The 22,928-nt window shown below is 36.7% G+C and overlaps 1 protein-coding gene across 23 annotated transcripts in view; it reads left to right on the top strand.

Annotated features, from left to right (window-relative positions):
* The window catches only part of RIMS2 (regulating synaptic membrane exocytosis 2), a 786,041-nt gene that overhangs the window by 622,742 nt on the left and 140,371 nt on the right, over positions 1 to 22,928 (top strand). For 10 of the 23 annotated variants that reach the window (XM_043507439.1, XM_043507441.1, XM_043507440.1 and 7 more), the window contains one exon: positions 22,224 to 22,259. The exons of 7 other annotated variants lie outside the window; for them this stretch is intronic. In XM_043507439.1, coding sequence (XP_043363374.1) covers positions 22,224 to 22,259 — 36 coding nt within the window. Of the gene's footprint in view, positions 1 to 10,476; positions 10,510 to 22,223; positions 22,260 to 22,928 lie in introns of all 23 variants that reach the window. 6 more of the 23 variants (XM_043507442.1, XM_043507460.1, XM_043507447.1 and 3 more) reach the window with 1 other exon arrangement.

Genomic DNA, 22,928 nt, shown 5'->3' with positions numbered 1-22,928 from the left:
ACCTGTGGCACCTTAGAGACTAACAAATTTATTAGAGCATAAGCTTTCGTGAGCTACAGTTCACTTCATCGGATGCATGCTTATGCTCTAATAAATTTGTTAGTCTCTAAGGTGCCACAAGTACTCCTTTTCTTTTTGCGAATACAGACTAACACGGCTGCTACTCTGAAACCTGTCAATATATATAGTGACTCATGAATTGGATCAGGTGAGGGCAAATTGGAAGTAAAAAGGTAAAGAGATGAAAATAAAAAGAAATAGCTCAGAATCACAAGAAATATAATTTTAGAAAGCCTACAAAAGCATTAGAACCCAGATGCATGTTTGACTAGAAATGCTTTAGAGTTTAGCAAGGGTATTTGGGGACAAATGAAGATGATAATAAAGATGTAGAGAAATGAAAGGAATTAAATGATCAGTGTCTACCACAGAAGAAGATGGGGAAATTCGTATATCTAAGGTATTCCTAATGGTAAATCAATGGCGTTTTTTTTAACATAAATTGAAATCTCTAAGTTATGGGGTAATTTGGTGGCTATTGTTCAGTAAATCACGAAGGGTAGATAGTATTTATCTATGGGTTTTGAAATAAATTAAGTGCAGAATGGCAGAAATATTGATATAGGTAAGCAATATATCCTTATGAACCATAACAACTCAAAGCTAGCGTGGTGCCTTATTTTAAATGGTTTCATGGCTCTGTGAGAGAATGTTCCACAGTCAGTGCACCACTGTGTGAACAACCTGAGGCAATACAGTATTCACCTTTTGTCCTTAACTGTTGATATAGTGGCTTCTGCTATAAACACTGCTTCCCTCTGAACTATGATGGATGAAGCATAAAGGCAGGTGGGTTAGAATTTCAGTGTCAGGAATCATACTCTGAGGCCTTGAATCCTCTATTTTCTTATGCAGTGCAAGGAAAGGGACAGAACCTCAGTCTCTTGCTCTCTACTGTAACAATGAGTGGAGATCACGTTCGGGAGCAATGTTAAACACTGGGCATAGTCCTCTGCATTGAGAGTTAGTAACTTATGTCTGATTTATTACTCTGAAGAATGTGAGGTAAAAGGTAATTGTACGTGGGCAGAGAATAGGTATACCCTATGTTGATGGAAATAAGATAGGGCAAGATGACAGGATTGGTCTATCTTGATGCTGGTAATCTTGCCAGTATCACCCTATCTCTACTGTTCCATTTTTCGAGAAGGTAATTGGTAAAGTTGTGCTGAAGAAGCTCTTGGTTCTCAGATTTCCTAGATCCCTTGGTTTTAGAACGAATAATGATACAGACACAGCACTGATCTATCGATGATCATCTGTCAATAATCTCTTGACAACGGACAAAAACTAAGTGGCCAGTTGTTTACTTTAGATCTGTCAGTTGCCTTTAATACTATATCTCATGATGTATTGTTGATATTGTACTTTCTGGCAAGGATAGATGAAGAGTTGTGCAAGGGTGATGGGGGTATATACTCTGTGAAAGAGACCAAAGGATATCATCGATCCCAACAGCTCTCTTGGGCTGATACTGCAGGTCCACATCATTTCATCTTTTTTGTTCAATGTGTATGAGAAGCAACTGGAGGAGAGATTGAAATGTTAGATTACCAAGACAGTGATATGAGTAACATGTGACACACAAACGATTATAAAAATGAAAAGGAGTACTTGTGGCACCTTAGAGACTAACAAATTTATTTGAGCATAAGCTTTCGTGAGCTACAGCTCACTTCATTGGATGCATTCAGTGGAAAATACAGTGGGGAGATTTATATACACACACAAAGAACATGAAACAATGGGTTTTATCATACACACTGTAAGGAGAGTGATCACTTAAGATGAGCTATTACCAGCAGGAAGGAGGAGGGGAAGGAGGAAAACCTTTTGTGGTGATAATCAAGGTGGGTCGTTTCCAGCAGTTAACAAGAATGTCTGAGGAACAGTGGGGGGTGGGGTGGGGGGGAAATAACATAGGGAAATAGTTTTACTTTATGTAACGATTATATGGATTGTGTAGTCTTTCAGATTTCACAGTGTCCAGAAAAAATTGGGGATTTAATGAGGTCTAGCTCGTTAAAGCTCAATCTTGACATGATAAAAGTGATTCAGAAAATATCCAGATGAGATGAAAAAGCTGATATTTGGGTTTCTCCCTGTTTTTATTAGTAAAGTGGTCAAACAGGGTCCTCTTGTATCTCTACCTGCTATTATATGGTAAAGTACAGCAATAACCAGGACTGGTTTCCTTCATCTTTCTCTGTCAAGGAAATAGCATTATTTAATCAAAGTTGCAGACCTTGCCATACTCACTCATAGTTTACAAGCCACAATTAAGGAACATGAATAACCCCCGGGTGAGAGGGAAAGTCTTAGCATTTATTAAAAAGCAATTAACAATTGAAGACAAAGAGAGTAATTGACATGTATTTCTGCCTTTCAGAGTACAAAGAAGTTAAAAGTTGAGAGTCCCAATTGTTATTTTTGGAGAGCAATATTGTTCAATGTATTTTTAATGATTTAGAAGAGGTAGCACAAAGTTAGAGTGAAGTTAGCTAGAATAAGAGAAAGATAATGAACATTCACAAAAATAGTCTAAATTCATATATGTTGAATGCCTGAACTTAGAGAATCATGAGGGACAGAAGTCTTAGGAGTCATGGATTGCTCAGTACATTTAGTGATTGTATTTAAAATGTTTCTTCTGGTTTGGATGTTTTTCCCAATTGTGAATAGAAAATATCGTGCAGAAGGATTTTAAAATGAGACCTCCGTTTATCTGTCCATTGTGTAGCAACAGTTAAAGGAGAAAATAGGATGCTTGGATTTGCAAAAACAAGATAGAAAATAATACAATGGTATCATGCTAACATTTTATCAGCTATCCGAAATATAGTGTCCAAATTTTAATTATTTGAATTAAGAAAATTTATTATTTTTATTTGACTAAATCTGATGTCCTTAGTCATCCCCATGATTCAGGCATGTGGAAGTTCTTCACATATAGAAGGAGAAGTTCTATGCCTCTCCCCTTCTTGGGCTCTCACAGAAAGCCCTCGGTGGAGTACCAGAGCCACGTGTGGGGAGTAGGCCCTGATCCAGAGGGGGACATACATATTTCCCAACAGACTGCACAGAGAATCCATGTAAGAATACAACTCTAAGTGGAAATTCGTGTCATGGAAGTCCATCAGAAATTACGTCAATTTGTTTAGAATGGAGGAAATTGAAATTGAGAGAAGCGAGGAGGAAGTCAGTGTAGTTACAGGACTTTGTACAAAGGTGCAGAGAGCTCAGAAATGTGTGGAGGTAATGAATGATGGGGAAAAGTCAAGGTTAGGGATTAAAACAATTGGAAGATTGCTGTGAGAGGAGAGTGAAGAGCATAGAGTTTGAAAATAGAAACCGTGGCATCAGTAGAAGTGAGTGGGACAAGGACAGAGCAGCAGAAAAGTCAGAAAGTTTGCTAGACCGAAGAATACAAATGGTGGATATGATTGGAAGTGAGCAATATTGAAAAAGAGCAAATGGTGATCAGAAGAAATTTATACATAGAACAGTGTTTGGGGGGAAAAAATCCCATCCAAAATTGGTGATTAAACATGGAGGTTAGTGAAAGAAAGTGAAGAGGCAGGAGAATCAAAAGGGTAACCGATACTGAAACTGAAATTACCTAGTACTAAGATAGCAGCTTAGAGTAATACGAAGACAGAGCACCAGCCATTAAAGCTTGACAGGAAGGAAGGTGGGGAGTAGATAATGTCCACTTAGAGAGGATAAAGGAAAACACAATGGATTGGGATTCAAAGGAAATGGGTGGGAAAGAGAAGAGGTAGGTAACAGAAATTGTAAGGGGAAAAAAGTTCATTGCTAACACCAGGCCCATGGGGTCATGACAGGGGAAAGAGAGGAGAAGTTATGGATAGAGGAGGCTATGAAGGTACAGCAAAGATTGAAAAGGTCATGAAAGAAAGTGAAGGTGGTTAAAATTTATAGCAGGATTTATATGTTAGGAGCGATTTCAAAAACTAGGATTATTTACTATAGGAAGAGTTAGAACTGGCCCAACTAAAGTACTCAGAATTACAGCTGGCAACTTTTTTTGGCCAATAGTAAATTCACCAAAAATGCATTTTTCCAGACACCAAACCTATTCCCAAATTTGACATGCTGAATAATTTTGGCCTATATATATTTCAGGACTGAGGCACCATTCACAAAACAGCTAAAGGAGGTGGTGGCAGCAGCCCCCTTATTAGTGTCATCCCATTGATTAGGGCATCCACCAAGAATGTAGGATTCAGGTTCAGTTCCCCCTGTCTGTCTAATGTGGAGAAGGATTTTGACTATGGGTCTGCCATATTACAGAAAAGTGCCCTAGCCACTGGGGTATGGGATATTCTGATATGGGTCTCTCTTAATCTTTACCGTTGAACTGTTCCGCTTTGTATAAATAATTAGTCACTGGGGGCCAGAGAGAGAGAGGTTCTGAGAATGACTCTATAGCCTGCTGATTAAGGCAGCTGACCGGGGAGGTGAGAGACCTAATTTCATGTCCCTGTTCCAATGGCTATTTGTTTATTTATAAATAGTGGAACAGCTTCCACAGGAGAGATTGAGAGGAACCCACATCAGACTAGCTCAGTAGGTAGAGTACTTTCCTGCAAGATGGGAGATCCCTGTTCAAATCCTTTTCCACATTAAGCAGCCTGGGGGAATTGAACCTGGGTCTCCCCCATCCCTGGGGAGGGTTAAAGCTCATAAGGGCAGGAGCAATGCCACCTACTCCTCCGGTCAGTTTGTGAATCAATCCTTTAACAATGCTTAGGAATTAAATGGTTTGTGTCAAGCAAAATGTTTAGTTCAACATGAAGTTTACTTGTCATTTTCACCAACACTTATTTTTTCAATGTTTCAGAATTGCCAATGAACTAAAAAATCAATTGTTTGCCCATTATCAAAAAAACACTCAATGATTCCTTGCTGCTCCAGGGCAACAAATTTAAAACAATTACTCCATTAATTTATTGATTTTTATGTTTATTTAGATTTCTTAATAACCCACAGCTCTAAGTTATAGTACTTCAAATGAGCAGCAACAACAATCAAATATGAAGTGCAAATGAACTTCCCAGCCCAAATCATTCAGACTAGAATAACAGTTGAATAAAATCAATATAAGATCCTCTCCTATATCTAACCACCTGCAGCCCTTAATACACATCCTTGTCAAAAGTCCACATGAAAAGGTTTATTTTTCATGGCCTCTGTGAATGGAAACAAATTCAGGCTCTAGTAGACTTGACAGGGAGTATAAGAAAAAGTCCTGCCATCTCTGTGTCTCCTTTTAAATCAGGGGTCTGTGTGCTGATTGCTGCTGTAGTGCTATTGCATAGGTGGCAGTTACAATGAAATCTTGGGCTTCTGAGTTTAAATGGAACTTGTACAGAGGTCAGGAAGGAACTTTACAGCATACCACACATATGGCTTGTTGGACTCTGTATGCATGGCAGACCAACTGTCTGATGTAACATTCTTTTTCATACTACTTTTTGTGTGTAGTTATTCCTAACTCCATTTCTGACTGCTACTTTGGACAGAATTCTTGTGAACTCTCTTATCATAGGCCTATGGAAGGCCTGATTCTATCCCAAATTGAAACCACTGACATCTTTGGGAGTAGGATTAGACCTGAAAGATCAACTTTCTGATAGCAATTACTTTGATTCAAAATAGCCAATATACCCTATACTGCAGGTAGATTGTATATAAATGTGGTAACATACCCTGAAAAATTTATTTTCTGGGGCAGAATTAGAGTTTTAATAACTTAAATTAGATGACCTATTGATGGGAGTTATCTACCATCTTCTCAGCATAGATTAATGATATATTTTTTATTAACTGGATTTCAAAAAGCCCCTCAGTGTGTAATGTCAAAAGACTGTTTGAAAATTCTTTCTGTTTTTTTATATAAACATGTAATCTGAATTTGGTTTAAAGGAACAAAATCATAACTGCAATCTATCTGCATTTCTCATTTGTATTTCTTATACACTGTGATCAGTTATATCTCTTGAGATTTGTAAAGCAGTAAGTTTGATACACACTGGATATTTTTCATGCAATACAGAGACAATGCTACCCAAATTATCTAAAGGTTGTTCTTTTATGTGTTTTCCAACCTCCTTTCTATCTATTGCCCTTATCTATGTAAAGGAGTATCTGTAGGTTCTCCATAGTCCTATTCTCTTTTTATCTAGTCATATATTTACTCCGAAAGATCAAACTACAAAATACAGTATTCCAGTTCTTTGATCTCTGTGGGGAGTTTTACATCATAGTTCTTTGATTATTGTTTTGTGCAAAAAATCTCAGTCACTGTCCAGTCTGCTGTAATGATTGTCAGTGGATGATTCTGAACTTTAAAGAACTAGCCTTTAGTAGTAGGGATCTTATATACTTGGGGAAAGAACTGGAAGTCTGAGTCTGAGATTTACAAGGAGGGCTAAAATAATTATTTGGTTTTCTCTCTGTTTGACAGGGAGATTATATTGAAACCTGATTTTTATTCCCATTTCATTATAATTGACTGCTGTTCTCCAAACTCCTCCTCTAATAATTATTTCCCTGCTCCTATCTACTCCCAGATCACCTACACTAACCCTTTCACCGTTCACCTGCCCTCAGGGACCCACTGCCTTTCTTGAGTCCTGGAGGTGGGGTGCCACTTGTCTCTATTCTCCTCATCCAGTTATGTGTGTGCTAGTCAAATGTATTTATGAGACATACAAAATCCTGGATCATCCCTGTCCTAGAATTTTCTCCATGTTCTAGGATTTTGAACAGGACACTGTGCTTCTACACACAATTAATTATATTTTGAGGACAGCAACGAAGCACTGCAGAGCTAGGATCCATAGGGGCTGCTGAGTGTCAAGATATAATGGAAGATCTGTGTATGTGAGGAGCAAAGAATATTGGAATCAAAATCTGCCAGGAGAGGAAGATGTTTGCCCTTTACTTCTATGCACTGTACTACCATTAATGTTTAATATGGGCATATCTGATTAGTGTAATTATCCTGCCTGTGGCAGGTTAAAGCAAAGTTTGACCGCAGTAATATGCAAAGTTTCAGATAGAGTTGTTTGTGCACTGAGATTGATACCTTTAATTAAATACATTTCTGTAGTAATTCACATTTTGTCATGAAAAACATTACAGAATTTTGTGTCAGAACAAGATAAAAGAATAATCAATTAACTTCTGTTTTATTCAAATGTATGGTACAATAATTGGCATTAATTTTCTTTATAAATGTATGCAGTAGAAGACATTCACATGTCCTTATTTCTGTGCAATAGGCATTTATACTTAGCATTGTTCCACATCAGAACGAACAATAGACCAAATAAATGCCAGTTCCTTACCAAAGCAATGACTACGTAAATGAACCGACTGCCTATTACTACCATGCAAATTGAACAGCCTTTCACCCCATAATTTTGCTCTCAGATGCTACTAAATTGTATCAACAAAGATTTAATTCATTAGATTAAAAGAAATAGAGAGAGAGAGTTTTAAAACTCTACTTTTTGAGATGTATGGCATAGCTTCTTAGTCAAAAGGAAACTGCTATAAATATTCATGGATTACTCACTAAAAGTTATGACATGGCAACACACCAACCCCTTTCAGTTAACCATCAGTAGAAGCAAAGGAGTACTTGTGGCACCTTAGAGACTAACAAATTTATTTGAGCATAAAGCTTTCGTGAGCTACAGCTCACTTCATCCGATGCCCACTGTATTTTCCACCGAATGCATCCAATGAAGTGAGCTGTAGCTCACGAAAGCTTATGCTCAAATAAATTTGTTAGTCTCTAAGGTGCCACAAGTACTCCTTTTCTTTTTGCGAATACAGACTAACATGGCTGCTACTCTGAAACCTGTCATCAGTAGAAGGAAGTCCTAATAGCACTTTTAATTTAGCTGCTACAGAACTTCTATGAATCAGTCATTATCAAAAAGTAAAATATTACCAATGGCAAAATTTTCTGAGTTCTTGAGACACAAGCTGACAGATGTCCTCAAATAAACAAGATACTTTTTCATATTTTCCTGCCTGGCTTGTGTTAATATTGGGCTTCTAATACATTCTGTCTTGTAACAGAAGCAGAAGAATAACAATGCGTTTGTACTGTTAAAAATTGTTTCATTTAATTGATAATGACACTGTTGGATTGTTAAAATTTAAATAAAATATACCCGAATTTTCATGACAAGTGTTGCATGAGGTAGCAAATTGGTAGTAAATATTGTGACATGTTACTAATATTATTGAAGCTAGATATTGATCATTTGGGCCTAAATCATATACCTGATCCTGCAAAGGAGCTTTCCTCATGGACTCTTATGCTGACACAGAGTCCCGTTTGCTGGAACTCCTCATGGGTAGATCCCATTGCAAAACTGGGACTTTATTCCTTTCTCAGGCCAAACTCCCCTTCACAACCTCTTAAAAAGAGATTTGGCCAACTGCAAGTGTCTTTTTCTAAGATAAGCAAATGCCTGGATATTAAAAATAACGAATGAAAAATATAAGGAGGTCGAGAGAGATTATATTTTTCCATTTTCATTTTAACACTTTCTAATAATACTTTTAGTTGAGGTAATAGTGTGGGTTTCAGGGATATGTGAATACAACATAAAACATGCTCAAAGAGCTTAACAAAGTTGGACTTTTTAATATGGTTGTGACAGTTATGTTCACATATTGCCAATACAGGATATTCAGTACCTAGGAAAAGCTGAGCTTTCGTATTCACTTGTTCATATCTTGGTATATGACATATATGTCTTGCCTATCTAGAAGGATATGTACTCATCCTAACATTTTACCTTTTCAGAATGTAGGTACATAACAGTCCTTATCAAAGCTTTCAGCTGCTCTGGTCTTTTTTTTTTAGTTTTTTTGTTTAACTTTTTACTGCTTTCATATATGCTCATTGATTAGTACCCATATTGTAAACAAATTCCTATTCAGTTAGCACAAATAAATATCAGATGCGCCTTTTACAAGTTGATTTATTGCAGAAGATTTGCAGAATTGTGGCATTTGTCAGTATGCAATAGGTTACAGTATGCCAGCTATAGTTTAACATGGAATAAAGTTAGAAATGTCATTCTTAGAATAGACATTATTAAATTTAGTAACAGATAACATTAAGTTTTGTCTTTAGCATCATTTTCAATGTATTGATTTATGCAGATGTGTTCTAATTTATATAATTTTTTTTGGAAACACAACACTGATTGCAAAACAATTGCCCAGGCTTTTCTGGGATTCTTTATATAGTGCCTGCAGATGAATTCTGATTGGGGGATGAATATAAGAGGGAAGTCTCAGGATCAGTATGGATTGCAAGTTAAAGCTAGGCCATAATTTGGCTCTGCTTATGTTTTGGAAGACAAGAATATATTTATGTTGCTGATGTTGGCAGGTCACCAACATTTGTTTAATTTCCACTACCTTTGAAGATGACTTCCCTCCACCCTGTAACTGGAAATAGACATATAGTATACTGAGTGAAACTTTCCCCAAAATATACTCATGTCTTAAATGGCAGTGCATGGTTTTGAATGCTACATTTTAATGTAAGGTACAAGGGAACGGTTGCTTCATGCACTTGACTTGTATAAATATCCTGTACTGTAAGTCATATATAATTGGTTTACAAGTGAGGGGACTAGAATGTTATCTACTCATTTGAATGCGAGAGAAAATAATTATATATTCTGTTTTTTATTGTCTTGTCTTGTTCTACATTTTGGGCTGGATAATATTGCAGTAGCACAATGTTATGATAACACAGATCAATTGCAAAATGTGTTATGTGGATTCTGGAAAATATTGGACTTTTTTGTCCTTTTGGTTCAGCATAAATAAGAAAGGAAACGAAATAATTAAAATACTTTAATAGTACAGTCCCAGATGTTGGCAATTTAAGAATGAAATCAGAGTTTGTTATCTTTAACGTTCATTTAAAGAAAGAAAAAAGTTACTTGGTTTTAAGTAGATATTGTTTCAAGAAGCTGAGTAATCCATGTCATGAACACAGTGGTAACTGCTAATTATTCTACCTTTTACTAACCAAGTCTTTCCTCAGCTTTGCAGCCAGGACTGGCATTGCAGTCAACTGTAACATTTGTTATTTCCTTATCTCTTACACTAACTCTGTCTTTCTGGTTCTTTTTCTCCAACAGTAGTTTAATCAGCTCTTTCTTGGCTTTCTTTTTTCCTTTTGGTGTCTGTTGTGTTATTTCACCCCCTTTTCTAACTCTGCACTACAAGTCTCTCTCTAAAACAATTTTCAGCCCTTTCCCTCAATGTCAGTTTTTAGCTTCTGAGTACATCCACTCACGCCCATCTCCTTTGTCTATGTCTGTCCATTATATGATATGATCACAGAAGAAGCGGAATCATCAAGGAGAAGAAACTCAGGTCTGTCTCTTATAGTGCTTTTCTCTCTGTTATTTTTTCATTTTACTTGTCCTGTGGATTTTATCATCTTGCTTGTCCTGTACATTTTATCATATCCCGTCTCACTTTCCCCTCTTAAACTTAAACACTTTATGATTGTAAAAAATTAATTTTAGATGTTTACCATTTGTGTATAGATAATTATTTTACCAGTGCATATAAAATATTTACTGCACAAAAAATATTAAGTGTTAGAGTAAATGAAATGGTGCAATATACATAAAAAAATGCCTTATCTTACTCATTTGAAACTACATATTATAGTTTTTCCAACTCACTGTTTATTCCCCATATCCGTTTTCTTTCCATGTTAGCTTCTAAGATCCCTGTCAACTCACATTGCCTACTGGTGAGGTCTGGTTTATCACTACATTCAAAAACTGTTCCAGAAGTTATAGAAACTCAAATATTTTAGCATTCTTTTTTTTTCTTGGGGAAGAGGTAGTTTCAAAATTGAAGATTTTCATTGGGTTGCATTCGATGCTCTGAGATCCTGATCTTAGCTTAATCAAATGCACTATTGATTTTAGAAGATAAACTTGTTAGAGAGTTCAAGCACTGTTCTCCCATACCAAAAAGGGTGTGATAAGAATATAAGGATGTAATGACTAAACAATGGAGAGCTGTTTGTGTAGTGGTTAATATCTATGTTGTTCAGTGCTTTTCTCAAGGCTGTGTACCTCTTATTTCTTCTGGAGATTTCATCTTTCATATCATTGCTGCTGTTTTTAGTAGTAGGTGATGAGGGAGGATAACTAGTGAGTAGCCCATCACTCACCCCATTTTTCAGGAGGGGAATGGAGGACAGGAAGCAGAGTTCTTTTGCAGGGCCTATAACAGCTGAATGGCCACTTATCCTTTAAAAGGAGCAGGGAAGGAATGACTGGAGTCCTTGCGACTCTCCTTAGTGAGGACGGAGAAGGAGTTAGGTGGAGAGGAAGACCTAGGAAAGTGAGAGCCCAGTGTAAGCAGCAGTATTGTCAACTCTGAGGATTCAAAAATCATGAGTCAGACTCCGAAATCACAACACTGAATAACTAGTGATAATAACTATTTAAATATAACTATAACTAGATATATAGATATATCTATATAGTTATATATAGATATATAGAATAACTAGTTAAAGATAAGAGATGTTGCATTCTAGTTTTTTGAGCCTTTAGGGTTCACATTTTCAAGTTTTTCTTTGCAGCTATGATGGCTAAAACCAGAGGTTTTTATGTAATAAGGTGACCACTGAGGTTGGGGCTTAAAAAAACCCAAAACAAATATTGTGAGACTTGTGATCAAGTTTGGAAGTGTCGGCAACACTGACTGCAATAAAGGAGCCTGCAAAGAAATGTGGGGAGGAGGGAAGTGCACAGAATTAATGGACCAGTGAGGAAAAATAGAAGAACCTATAGTTCATTAGTTGTGAGAGAGGGTAACAGGAGAACCAAGGACTCAATCATTCGGAGTAGAAAGAGGGAAGCCCAAATTATACTTGTCAAAGGAGGGGAGCAGAGAGACCTGGATTTATTTAAGATGTTCTCTTCTGTTTCTTTAATAACACATTGGGTCCACTATATGTAATGCAACATATAATGCTAACTTATTTTAATATGAATGTGAACATATCTAATTGAGCATAGAGTTCAAACCAGGGAATGTTTAAATATGTTAATAATGTCTGTGTAAGGAATGAATGAATAAAACATTTAGGAATGTGCAACCAAAAAACAGCATCTCATATTTTTTTGAAAATATTTTAAATAAGTGTACAATAGAGCCACAATGCCTGCTGCAGTATATATGCCCAGAGAGGCATAATCCTACAAACAAGCCCATTTAAGCAATGGGCTTGAAATGCAGCGAGGGATGTTTAGGTTGGACATTAGGAAAAACTTCCTAACTGTCAGGGTAGTTAAGCACTGGAATAAATTGCCTAGAGAGGTTGTGGAATTTCCATCACTGGATGTTTTTAAGAGCAGGTTAGATAAACACCTAAGATAATACTTAGTTCTGCCTTGAGTGGAGGGGACTGGACTAGAAGACCTCTTGAGGTCTCTTCCAGTCCTATGATTCTGTGAAACATGCATGATTGTAGTTTTCCTCAATTACTCATTTATGCCAAGGTAAACACATTAATTTTTGCAGGAACAAGATCAGGTACAGTACATGGGCATATATTGTAATTGTATGGTATCTTCTTAATTAACAACACTCTTTTCACATACTCAGATGTGGATATACCACCCATAATGCATGAGTAAATGACTTAGCACCTCCATATCTCAACATTCATCAAAGTCAGAGACAAGGTCTGGAAAATTTTATTTTTCAGAAAAGTAAGAATGGAAATGATCTAGGATAGAAATTCTTAGCCAGTTTTAACTATATCTAATCCTCCAGCTGCGCAGTATATTGCTGATAATAAATACTTTTAAATACTTTTATGAAGGTTGTAAAATTAAGCTCTCAAAACTTAGGAAAAGACAGAATTGAGGTAAGTTACGCAACCTTCATTCTGCCCCATTGTGTGTATGCATTATGACACAGTCTTTATTTACATGATCACATACTACCTTTTCCAAAGGACCCAGCATTATTCAGTGCACAGAATGCACTGAGCTCACTAAATGAATTAGGGCTATGTGGTGAGTGAGGCAGAAATGTGTAGCAATGTGTCATATTTACTGTAGAAGGTGTAGGAGGAGTGTAAAGAATAGGGCAGAGAAAGGATGATTTTGTGGTTAAAGCAGGTGAATGCCACTTAGGAGAGCTTGATTCTCTCCCTGCCTCTGCCACACACTTTCTAGGTGAGTTACTGGAACCAGATTTTTGCTGTGTGTTCCTTATGTTCTGGGAACCCAACATGAGAAGGGCCTGATTTTCACAAGTGCTGAGCACTCACAATTGCAGCTAAAGTAATTGGCAGCTGTGAAACCTCTAGCCAGAGTTGGGACTCAGGAGACCCCTATGTCTAATCCTGACTCTGATAGTGACTCACTGTGTAGCTTTAAGCAGTTCACTGTGCCGCTCTATCTCATTTCCCCATCTGCAATAGTTACCCAGCTACCTCTCAGGCAGGAGTGTTATAAAGATTCATTTATTATTCATGTAAAACTATAAAATGCTAAGTATTTGAAAAATTATGCACCATAATTGGTCAACACATGCACATTTTGTTCTTATGCTCTTTGTACTCATCTGTGAAATAGTGATGATGATAGTTTTGTATCTCAAAGGAGAGTTGTAAATATAAATTAACATTTGTGCGGCACTCAGATACTTCAGTGATGAGTACCATAGAAAACCCCTTAAGGAAATTAATAATTCCATATTCAGTGCAGAGTTTGGATGATGAGTACTATACAAGGTGTGGGGACACAACTTAATGATGAGAATAAACAAGAAATACTGAACAGTTGCCTGAGCACTGTCCTTCCTGTGGACTGAATGAGGCAAGGGTCCTGTGGACAAAATTGTATGTGATCATGTAATTAAAGACTGAACCATAATGAATAAGAGACAGAACTTGGGTTGCATGGGCAACCTTACTTCTGGCATTTCATAACTTTTGAGAGCTTGATTTTGCGACTTTAATAACATTCTACTAAATTAGATTCTGTATGTAATTTCCTAGTGTTGTTTGGTTTGTTGGTTTGTTAAAAAAACAAATTAAGTAATGTGCAATTGTAATACTTCCTTCAGGGTCATCAGGAGAAAGTGAACCCTAGCCCTTCAGCAATACAGCTTAAGCCTCTACTACTTGAACTAAAGGAGTAGTTGCAATGGCTAGCAGCTAGAGTAGGCTGTTATCCTCTTTGGACCAGCCACTACAGGAGGAAGTATAACATTTTGAAATAGTTACGTATACTGAAGTTGCTCCATTTTTCAGACATCATGGCCAACCATGGAGATTTTACAGGTCCTTTAGAAGAGGCAGTCCATCAAAGTGGATGAGAATTGGATCTGCTGTATTAAGGGATATAGATTCTATTCCCAACTCTGCCAACAATGATTTTATGTAACAGCTCAGAGGGTGGTTGAAACAGGGACAGAACAAGAATAGGAGGAAGGAGGACCTGAGCTGGTTCTCTGCCTCCACAAAGTACTCAGAGCTTCCCAAGCCTGAGCATGAGGCCGCACTGATTCCTACCATCCCTGAAATGGGGAGCAGTATGATCTGCCACTACTGGCACTTTCACTGATGCAAGGATGAACCTTCCAGAGTGTCTGCTACCATTCGTCCCCTACCACGTCCTAATCTCTCTCACACACAATGACTATTTGTTTTGTTTAAAAATATAACATTTAAATAATTCTGAATCATCCAGTCTTGCATATTACAAGCCTCTATAACTGCACACTCCTATTAGTTACCTTTGTCTTTCCTCTCCTACTTCACCCTAATGTTTGTTACACTCCTTTGGGTCCTGTTTTAAATTAGTTTGTAAGCTCTTCTGAACAAGGATTGTGCCTTCCTATTGTACTTAGCTCAGTCAGAACCTCATTTTTAAAGCCTCCTCCAAAAGATGTATGCAGATTTACCATCTTAATGTATCTAGCTCAGAAGAATATAGAACTGAGTTGACCTTATCATTTTTTGAACCTGTGGTTCTAGTGAGTCTTGGTCTTTCCGTCCTAAGGCTTAGACCACCAAGTCATCACCTTCAGTGGTTTTACTAAGCAGTGTTATTCATTTTGCAAATTACAGTCAATTTAAAGTAACATCATTAATATGTTTTAGGCACTGTGATAGAAATTGGTGTAATTGATGAGAAATATCCTCGGAGTCTCTTTTTTTAACGTATCAGTCTAAGGTCAAGAAAAGATATGATGGCTAGTTCTCAAATAGAAAACAGTAAAGACATACTGCTCCCTGAGGAACTCCACTGACTTGAAGAGTTTTCATCCCACCCTTCCCCTCTGAGTACTGTGATTGACTCTTCAATCTCCTTTAAAAATAATAAAGGAGATCTTTTCTGAAAAAAATTATTTTGTTTCTCGTACAGAAACATTTAACTTCTTTCCACAACATCTACTCAAGTTCTCTGCACTCAGGTTGTGTGTGGGTCTTAGATAGATGATAATAATATAACCCCCTGGAAAGAATGGCTGCATACAGTGTCTCTCCATTGAGGTCAGGATCAGAGATCTGTAGGTCTTTCAGGTGGCACTGAAGGTGGCTTTTACACATTTGTCTACTTTGGCTGTACAGCCCCTGACTGTAGTACAACAATCATGAAAAACAGCCACCACCAGCAGTTTCTTTGGAACTATGGACAGCAAGAATAAAGGGCATCAGGACAGACTCATAATGCAAGGTGGAGTATGACTAAGCCTTGCCAGTCTTCTTACCCCAGCATCCTCCTCATTCAGGTAGAATGGACAGTTTAGCCAATGTGCTTGTTCCAGGAATAGCAGTGCTAGTTTCCTTGGAGGCTGTCCTTAAAGGCCTCGAATGCAATCTGTATTAGCTGATCCTGTGGAAAAATGTGGTAAACATAGGCTTTTCCTCAGTTACACCACAGGTTGGCCTACTCTTAGGAAGAGTTTTACTGTTGTTAAATATATGCTATTAATGGGATATGAATAAAAGTAGTGGCAAATACCCAGCCAGTCTCTCTCTTGAATCAGGAGGTAAGGCATACAGTAAAATATTTTTTTTGGAACACAGAGAAAGTGATAGGGGTTTTTTTTGGGGGGGGGGGAGGAAGGGGTAGAAATAGAAGTGGAAACTGAATTAGTTAGAACGCTTTGAAGAATTCAAGGAATCTTAACTCTTTGTTATTGCATGTAAGAGGAGTACAGAGCTGTTGATATGTCCTAGTTTTGCTACTTGAAACCAAACACTTTAAAAAAATGAGACCAGAAAAACTCTTGTAAAATGTTTGTCTGTTTTGAGAAGAGTATTATTTTAGTAAGTTTTAACACAAAGTTGCTATTATACTCTTTATAAAGCAAATTATAAGAAGGTTACCTCCTTTTCTACATTGTATGGAAATCAGTGTCATAACTTATAGTAGTTTTGGCTAACATTTTATAAAGTGGGTACCTAAGGTTAGTTTGCGAAACCCATATTGAGGCATCTCAATTAAATGGAAGTTGTGGGTACTCAGCACCTCAGAAAATCAGCCTCCTATCCTTTTATAAAACAAAAATAGGCAACTAAATATGAATTTAGGGTCTAAGTTGACCACCATTACTATGGTTATACCATTTATTTTAGCCTAAGGGTTTAGAAAAATATGTTATATGATGTAAACAATATATATTTTTTATCTTTGGGGGTTGGAAAATGACCTAAGTGTTTCTTATCACAAATAAGATTCGGGCATCTGTTGAGGAGGTTGTTGCTATTGGTTGGCCATAATTCATAATGCTGAAGTGCTTCTAGTTTATTTTTATTTTTTAATCATTTTTTACATTTTAATCACTGTCATTTCTTTTGGAATTAAAAGTTTATATTTTCTGCTTATCAGCATGATATTGATTAATATGATTCAACAACATTCATAAAGGAAAGTCACACCCACCTATCTAATGCTGTATCGGACTAGATGATCAGAATGGTCCCTTCTGACCTTAGTATCTATGAATCTATGTCGGTATAAGTTTGGGAGGAAAAAAAACATTTGCATTGCAGTAGCTAGTGATATGTGAATGATTGATTCCAAGGCCAGAAAGGACCATTGTGGTCATCTAGTCCTCCTGTATAATGCAGGCCAGAGAATTTTCCCTCAAATGATTCCTAGGGCACATCTTTTAGAAAATGTCCAATCTTGATTTAACAATTGCCAGTGATTTGAAAATCCACCACAACCCTGGGAAAACATGGAGTACTGTGTACTGGCATGAGTTGGGATAGTCATAGTAGGTGTTTTAGTAATATGTGTTTTATTTGCTATTGGTAAATGGTCTAACATTCGCAGAATGTTTTTAATTGATATATTAATATAAAGTCAATCTAAAAAAGAAATAAAACAGAGCATTTCAGGGATTCATTCATATTCACTAAGTACAATATATAAACACAGCTCAGACATTTTAACCAGCTTTTTATTCTTTTCTTTGATAGTTTCACTCATTGCTATAATCTAGATCTACCCATTTATAGAAAACCAAAACTTCATTAATATCAAAGAATGAAATTTTCCAAATACAAGTTTTCTATAACAATATATATTCATTAACTCGTCAACATTTAAAAAGCAACAAAATAGTTAAAAATTAGTGTTGTTTGTTTTTTTACTACATGAAAATAAACATATTCGTTTTTTATTATTTGCGCCCATTATGTCTGATACTATCCCTTTGAACAAAAATCGCACATAAAACTCTTCCATAAAATACAATACTATTTTTTTTTAACAGAAAACACAGAATGCAAGTCAGGAGCTCTGGGATTCTAGCTCTGTGCACATTTCTCTAAAACATGTTGCCCCTGAATTGAGCACCACTGCCACAATGTTTTATATTAATAGCCCTCAACAATTCATATTATTTTTGTTGCAATTTTTGCTGCACTGTGCACATTCATACTAATACATTTTGTCAAAAACACTTGTAATGAAGATTTCATTGAGCTTTAAAATCAGCTGTGAATTTAATTAGCATTCTGTACTCTTCATTCCATTTCCTAAATAGACATATAGACTCTAACTGAAAAAAAGGCCCCTACAAGATCTGTGGGGAACATATGCAGTGGTTAACTATTGTATGCAGGCTTAGGATCATTGTGATTACAAAGGTCAAACACAGGGGCTATTCTGTTTTGTAGCAAAGTGAGGAATATGTGATTTTTGAAAGAGAAACACAGATCTACAGACCTACAGTCTGATCTAGCTGCGGCCCAATACAGATCATTTCAGCAATGTACAGAAATCCACTTATGTGAAGTATATTGTTTCTTTTCCGGGCAAGTTGGGTAACTTTGATACAGTTAGAGTTCAATACTTTATTCAGTTCAGCTGGTCATACACAGATTACAATATCAGGATTTCAGTCTATATATAAAGGTTAATTCAAGACACAGCAAAGTAAAAAAGGAAAAATATTGGTTAATATGAATGATATAGAAAGGAAATAAAAGCCTAATTAAGTAATCATAAATACTGAAATATGCAAGCTTATTTAATTGCTTCTCTTGAAGCATTGCTGTAAATATGTAAGCTGTGCTTATAGGTCATATTTCAAATTAAGGCTCAGCTAGTCTTATTTTCTTACCACATAGAATAAGTCACTCCATTTTCAAAACACTAAATTAATCTTCAGGGAATTTTCTTGAGCTTATTAAGAATGGGGGTCAGATTCCTGGCTAGCATAAACTGGTGTAGTTTATTGAAGTCATTGAGACCAGCCCCTGACTAGACTCGCACACTGAAGGGCAGAAAGATAATACAACCAGATGAGCTATGAGACGGAATTTTCAGAAGTGACTAATGATTTGGGGTTCCTCAAATGTAAGGTGTCCAATTTGAGACAATTTAAAATGTCTGATTGTCACTTGGTTGGTGTTGAACACTTTCTAAATATCAGGCCCTTTCAAGCTCCCTTCTTTTTAGCAACCACATACTCATATAAAGATGTACTGCAGAAAAATCTTGTAATTTAGGCAGTGGGACAAATATGTTTTTTGAAGCATTTCAGCATATAAGGAAAATAAGTTTATCCTACGTCATAGCAGAAATAGATTTCCCCCACATTTTTAGATGCTGTTGCAGACTGAACAGAGATTTCTTCTCAATATTTAATCATAATCTGTGCCCCCAAATCAAGGGTATTATCATGATGGATGCCACTTAACTCTCACAAACTTTAGATTGAACCAATAACAATAATTCCTTGTGTATAATTATTTTTAGTCAGTGAAAAGCATAGCTATACTTTTGAGGAAGTAATGTGATAAAGTATTGTATTCCTAGCCATCATATTGGTGAGTCCGAGTGGTGTAAAAGAAAACATAGAGAAAATTCAAAAGGTTTAGCAATTTGTTTAATTAAGAAGATGAAATGAGTTTGCCAGGGGCAACATACCATAACATAAGGCAAGAGAATACAAACAAAGTTAACTGCAAATAATAAAGTACTTGAAAGAGCAAAAATAGTCTGTTTCTAAATATCTAATTACCATTACTCACTACCAGATGATGTTGCATGCAGTGTTGCAGCTGTGTCAGTTCCAGGATATTAGAGAGACAAGGTGAGTGAGGTAATTAATATCTTTTATTGGACCTACTTTAAAAAAGAACTCTGTGTAGCTTGAAAGCTTGTCTCTCCCACAAACCGAAGTTGGTCCAATAAAAAATATTACCTCACCCATCTCTCTCTCTAATACCATTCATGTGGTAGGTTATATGAAGACCTATTTATATGAGAGCACAAGGCTGGACAGGAGGTGTAAACAACTTCCCATCAAGCCTGCACATATACACAAGGACCAAGCATATTAATATGCCTTACAGTATACTGACTTCCCCAAGTGAGCAGAGAAGGGGTAGAATGATGACTTACCATGTTCCCCGCCACATTGACCAGTAGAGCTGGTTCCCCACAGGAAGGTGAATGAAAGCTGTACTACATCAAAGGATGATGCACTATCCATGCCTTCTCTGCATTCCAAGAGCCTATATTTATATGATGCACATATACCCTGACTCTGCTGTGAGTTGTTCTTTAGGCACAATTTGACCCTTTCCTTTGGTAGCTAACTACAAATTGTAGATGAAGTCAGATTTGTGATATTTACTTAAGATTTATCTTTTGTATTATTCCACTAGGACAGAGGTGGTCTGTGCACTATAAATAATAATAATGTGGAAATGCTCCCCTAATAAGTGGCAATTCTGAAATAAAAGGTTTAATAATTTGAATAATACAACATATTTTGGATTTGTGACTTGCAGGAATTTTTTTGTTCCATCATCATTTCAGTCATTTTTGTTTGGTAGGTTTTGGTTTTGGTTTGTTTTTAATTAATCTTATTTTGGTTTATGATGAGGAAGAGAGAGCCTGAGCTGAAGAATAAATATACTTATAATTCTAATTAAAAATAAATTTCCTTTTGACATTGAATGCTTATACATTAATTGACAAACTTAGATTTCAAAGTATAGTGTATGTGCTGGCAAACTTTTTGGATAGGGATTCAGTTAATTTTCATTTTCTGTTTCCAGAGAAACACTTAGCTCCATATACAGCCCTTGATCTGCATTCAAAATGTCTGTTAACATCAGTCAGTAAGAATTATGTGCAAAAACAGGGCTGTGTACTGCCTTTATTATCTTTTGTTTTATTTTTCATCATACCCCAGCTTGAAGACAAAACTACAGTAGCATTGTTGTTAAATCTGGAGCTACAAGAATTGGTTATCTAAAAAAAAGATTTAAAGTAGTTACTGGGGAAAAAATTGAGAAATTTAGTATTCCTGCTTGAACCACTTGACTGAATTCTGTATTTGCTTCATAAAACATACAGCACAAGTACGTTTTTGGCTTTTCTTTATATGACACACTATTCATGAGAACCATAGGCTAACTGTGTTTGACAACTACCTTTTGTATGGACTGTGTTAATGAGACGGAAAGTGCATAAACACCCATGACAGGTTTCAGAGTAGCATCCATGTTAGTCTGTATCCGCAAAAAGAACAGGAGTACTTGTGGCACCTTAGAGACTAACAAATTTATTTGAGCATAAGCTTTCGTGGGCTACAGCCCACTTCATCAGATGCATAGAATGGATCATATAGTAAGAAGATATATACATACAGAGAACATGAAAAGGTGGAGTAAGAGGCTAATTAATTAGGATGAGCTATTATCAGCAGGAGAAAAAACTTTTGTAGTGATAATCAAGATGGCCCATTTAGACAGTTGACAAGAGGATGTGAGGATACTTAACATGGGGAAATAGATTCAATCTGTGTAATGACCCAGCCACTCCCAGTCTCTATTCAAACCCAAGTTAATGGTATCTAGTTTGCATATTAATTCAAGCTCAGCAGTTTCTCATTGGAGTCTGTTTTTGAAGCTTTTCTGTTGCAAAATTGCCACCTTTAAATCTGTTACTGAATGGTCAGAGAGGTTGAAGTGTTCTCCTTCCAGTTTTTGAATGTTATGATTCCTGATGTCAGATTTGTGTCCATTTATTCTTTTGTGTAGAGACTGTCCGGTTTGGCCAATGTACATGGCAGAGGAGCATTATTGGCACATGATGGCATATATCACATTGGTAGATGTGCAGGTGAATGAGCCCCTGATGGTGTGGCTAATGTGATTAGGTCCTATGATGGTGTCACTTGAATAAATATGTGGACAGAGTTGGCATCGGGCTTTGTTGCAAGGCTAGGTTCCTGGGTTAGTGTTTTTGTTGTGTGGGGTGTGGTTGCTGGAGAGTATTTGCTTCAGGTTGGGGGGCTGTCTGTAAGCAAGGACTGATCTGTCTCCCAAGATCTGTGAGAGTGAATAAATCTCTAATAAGGGTGCAAAAACGTACATGCTAGTATGCAGTGAATAACCTTCGGAGTGAAGAACACTTTACTTGGTTCGTTAACAAAAGTCATGAATTTAAATTAATTTGATGGATTTTACTCCTTTAATGCATGATTTCTATTATTTTTATTATTATTTTCTGCATTCTTTCTCTCCTTTTGTTTTTGGTTTACACATTGCTTTCATTTGTTTATAGAAGAAAAGAAAGCAGATCCAGAGAATGGGAATGCAGGTAGGGCAGCTTATTAAAAATCTCTCAGTGTGTTTGCCTTAGATGATGTACAACTACAATATTTAGCCAGAACGTGTATTATACAGCTGGTATACAGTATTGTATTTCCTTCGATGAATACAAAATCAGGAGTAGAAAACATAACCACCACCCCCCAGCATGTTCTCAGGACTGCTCTAAATTACGGCCATGTTCAAGCACCTCCAAGCAGCCATTCTGCAACCTGGTATGCTGAATTTTAGCAGCACTACAGCTATGCCCACTTCCCCATGACACATGTTCTCTGCCAGGGTTGGGAAGGAGGTACACAATGCCAGCTATTTTGGGTCTTCACCAACCATTTTGGATCTGTTACGTATAGAATATTATCTATTAATAAAATTCTGAGACGAGGTTCAAAGCATAAGAAAATTGTTGGAGCTATCATCTCCATCTGTTTGGGACCTTAGCCTATAATAGCTTACATGGAGCTGATTCATGCCCAATACTGCAGGTTATGTTCAGAAGTAACAGCTCAGATTATAGATGCTTCTCTCCCTACACGAAACTTTCTACACCTGTAGATCTTGACACTCTAGCCATACCTTTTCTCTTCTGTATTCCCACATATTGGGTCACTGGTGAACTTAGCCTAGAGCACTCAGTGACCCCTGCAGAGCCTTTATATGT

The sequence above is a fragment of the Dermochelys coriacea genome, chromosome 2 (genome assembly GCF_009764565.3).
Source record: "Dermochelys coriacea isolate rDerCor1 chromosome 2, rDerCor1.pri.v4, whole genome shotgun sequence".
Lineage (NCBI taxonomy): Eukaryota > Metazoa > Chordata > Testudines > Dermochelyidae > Dermochelys > Dermochelys coriacea.
This window is presented reverse-complemented; position numbering and strand designations above follow the sequence as displayed.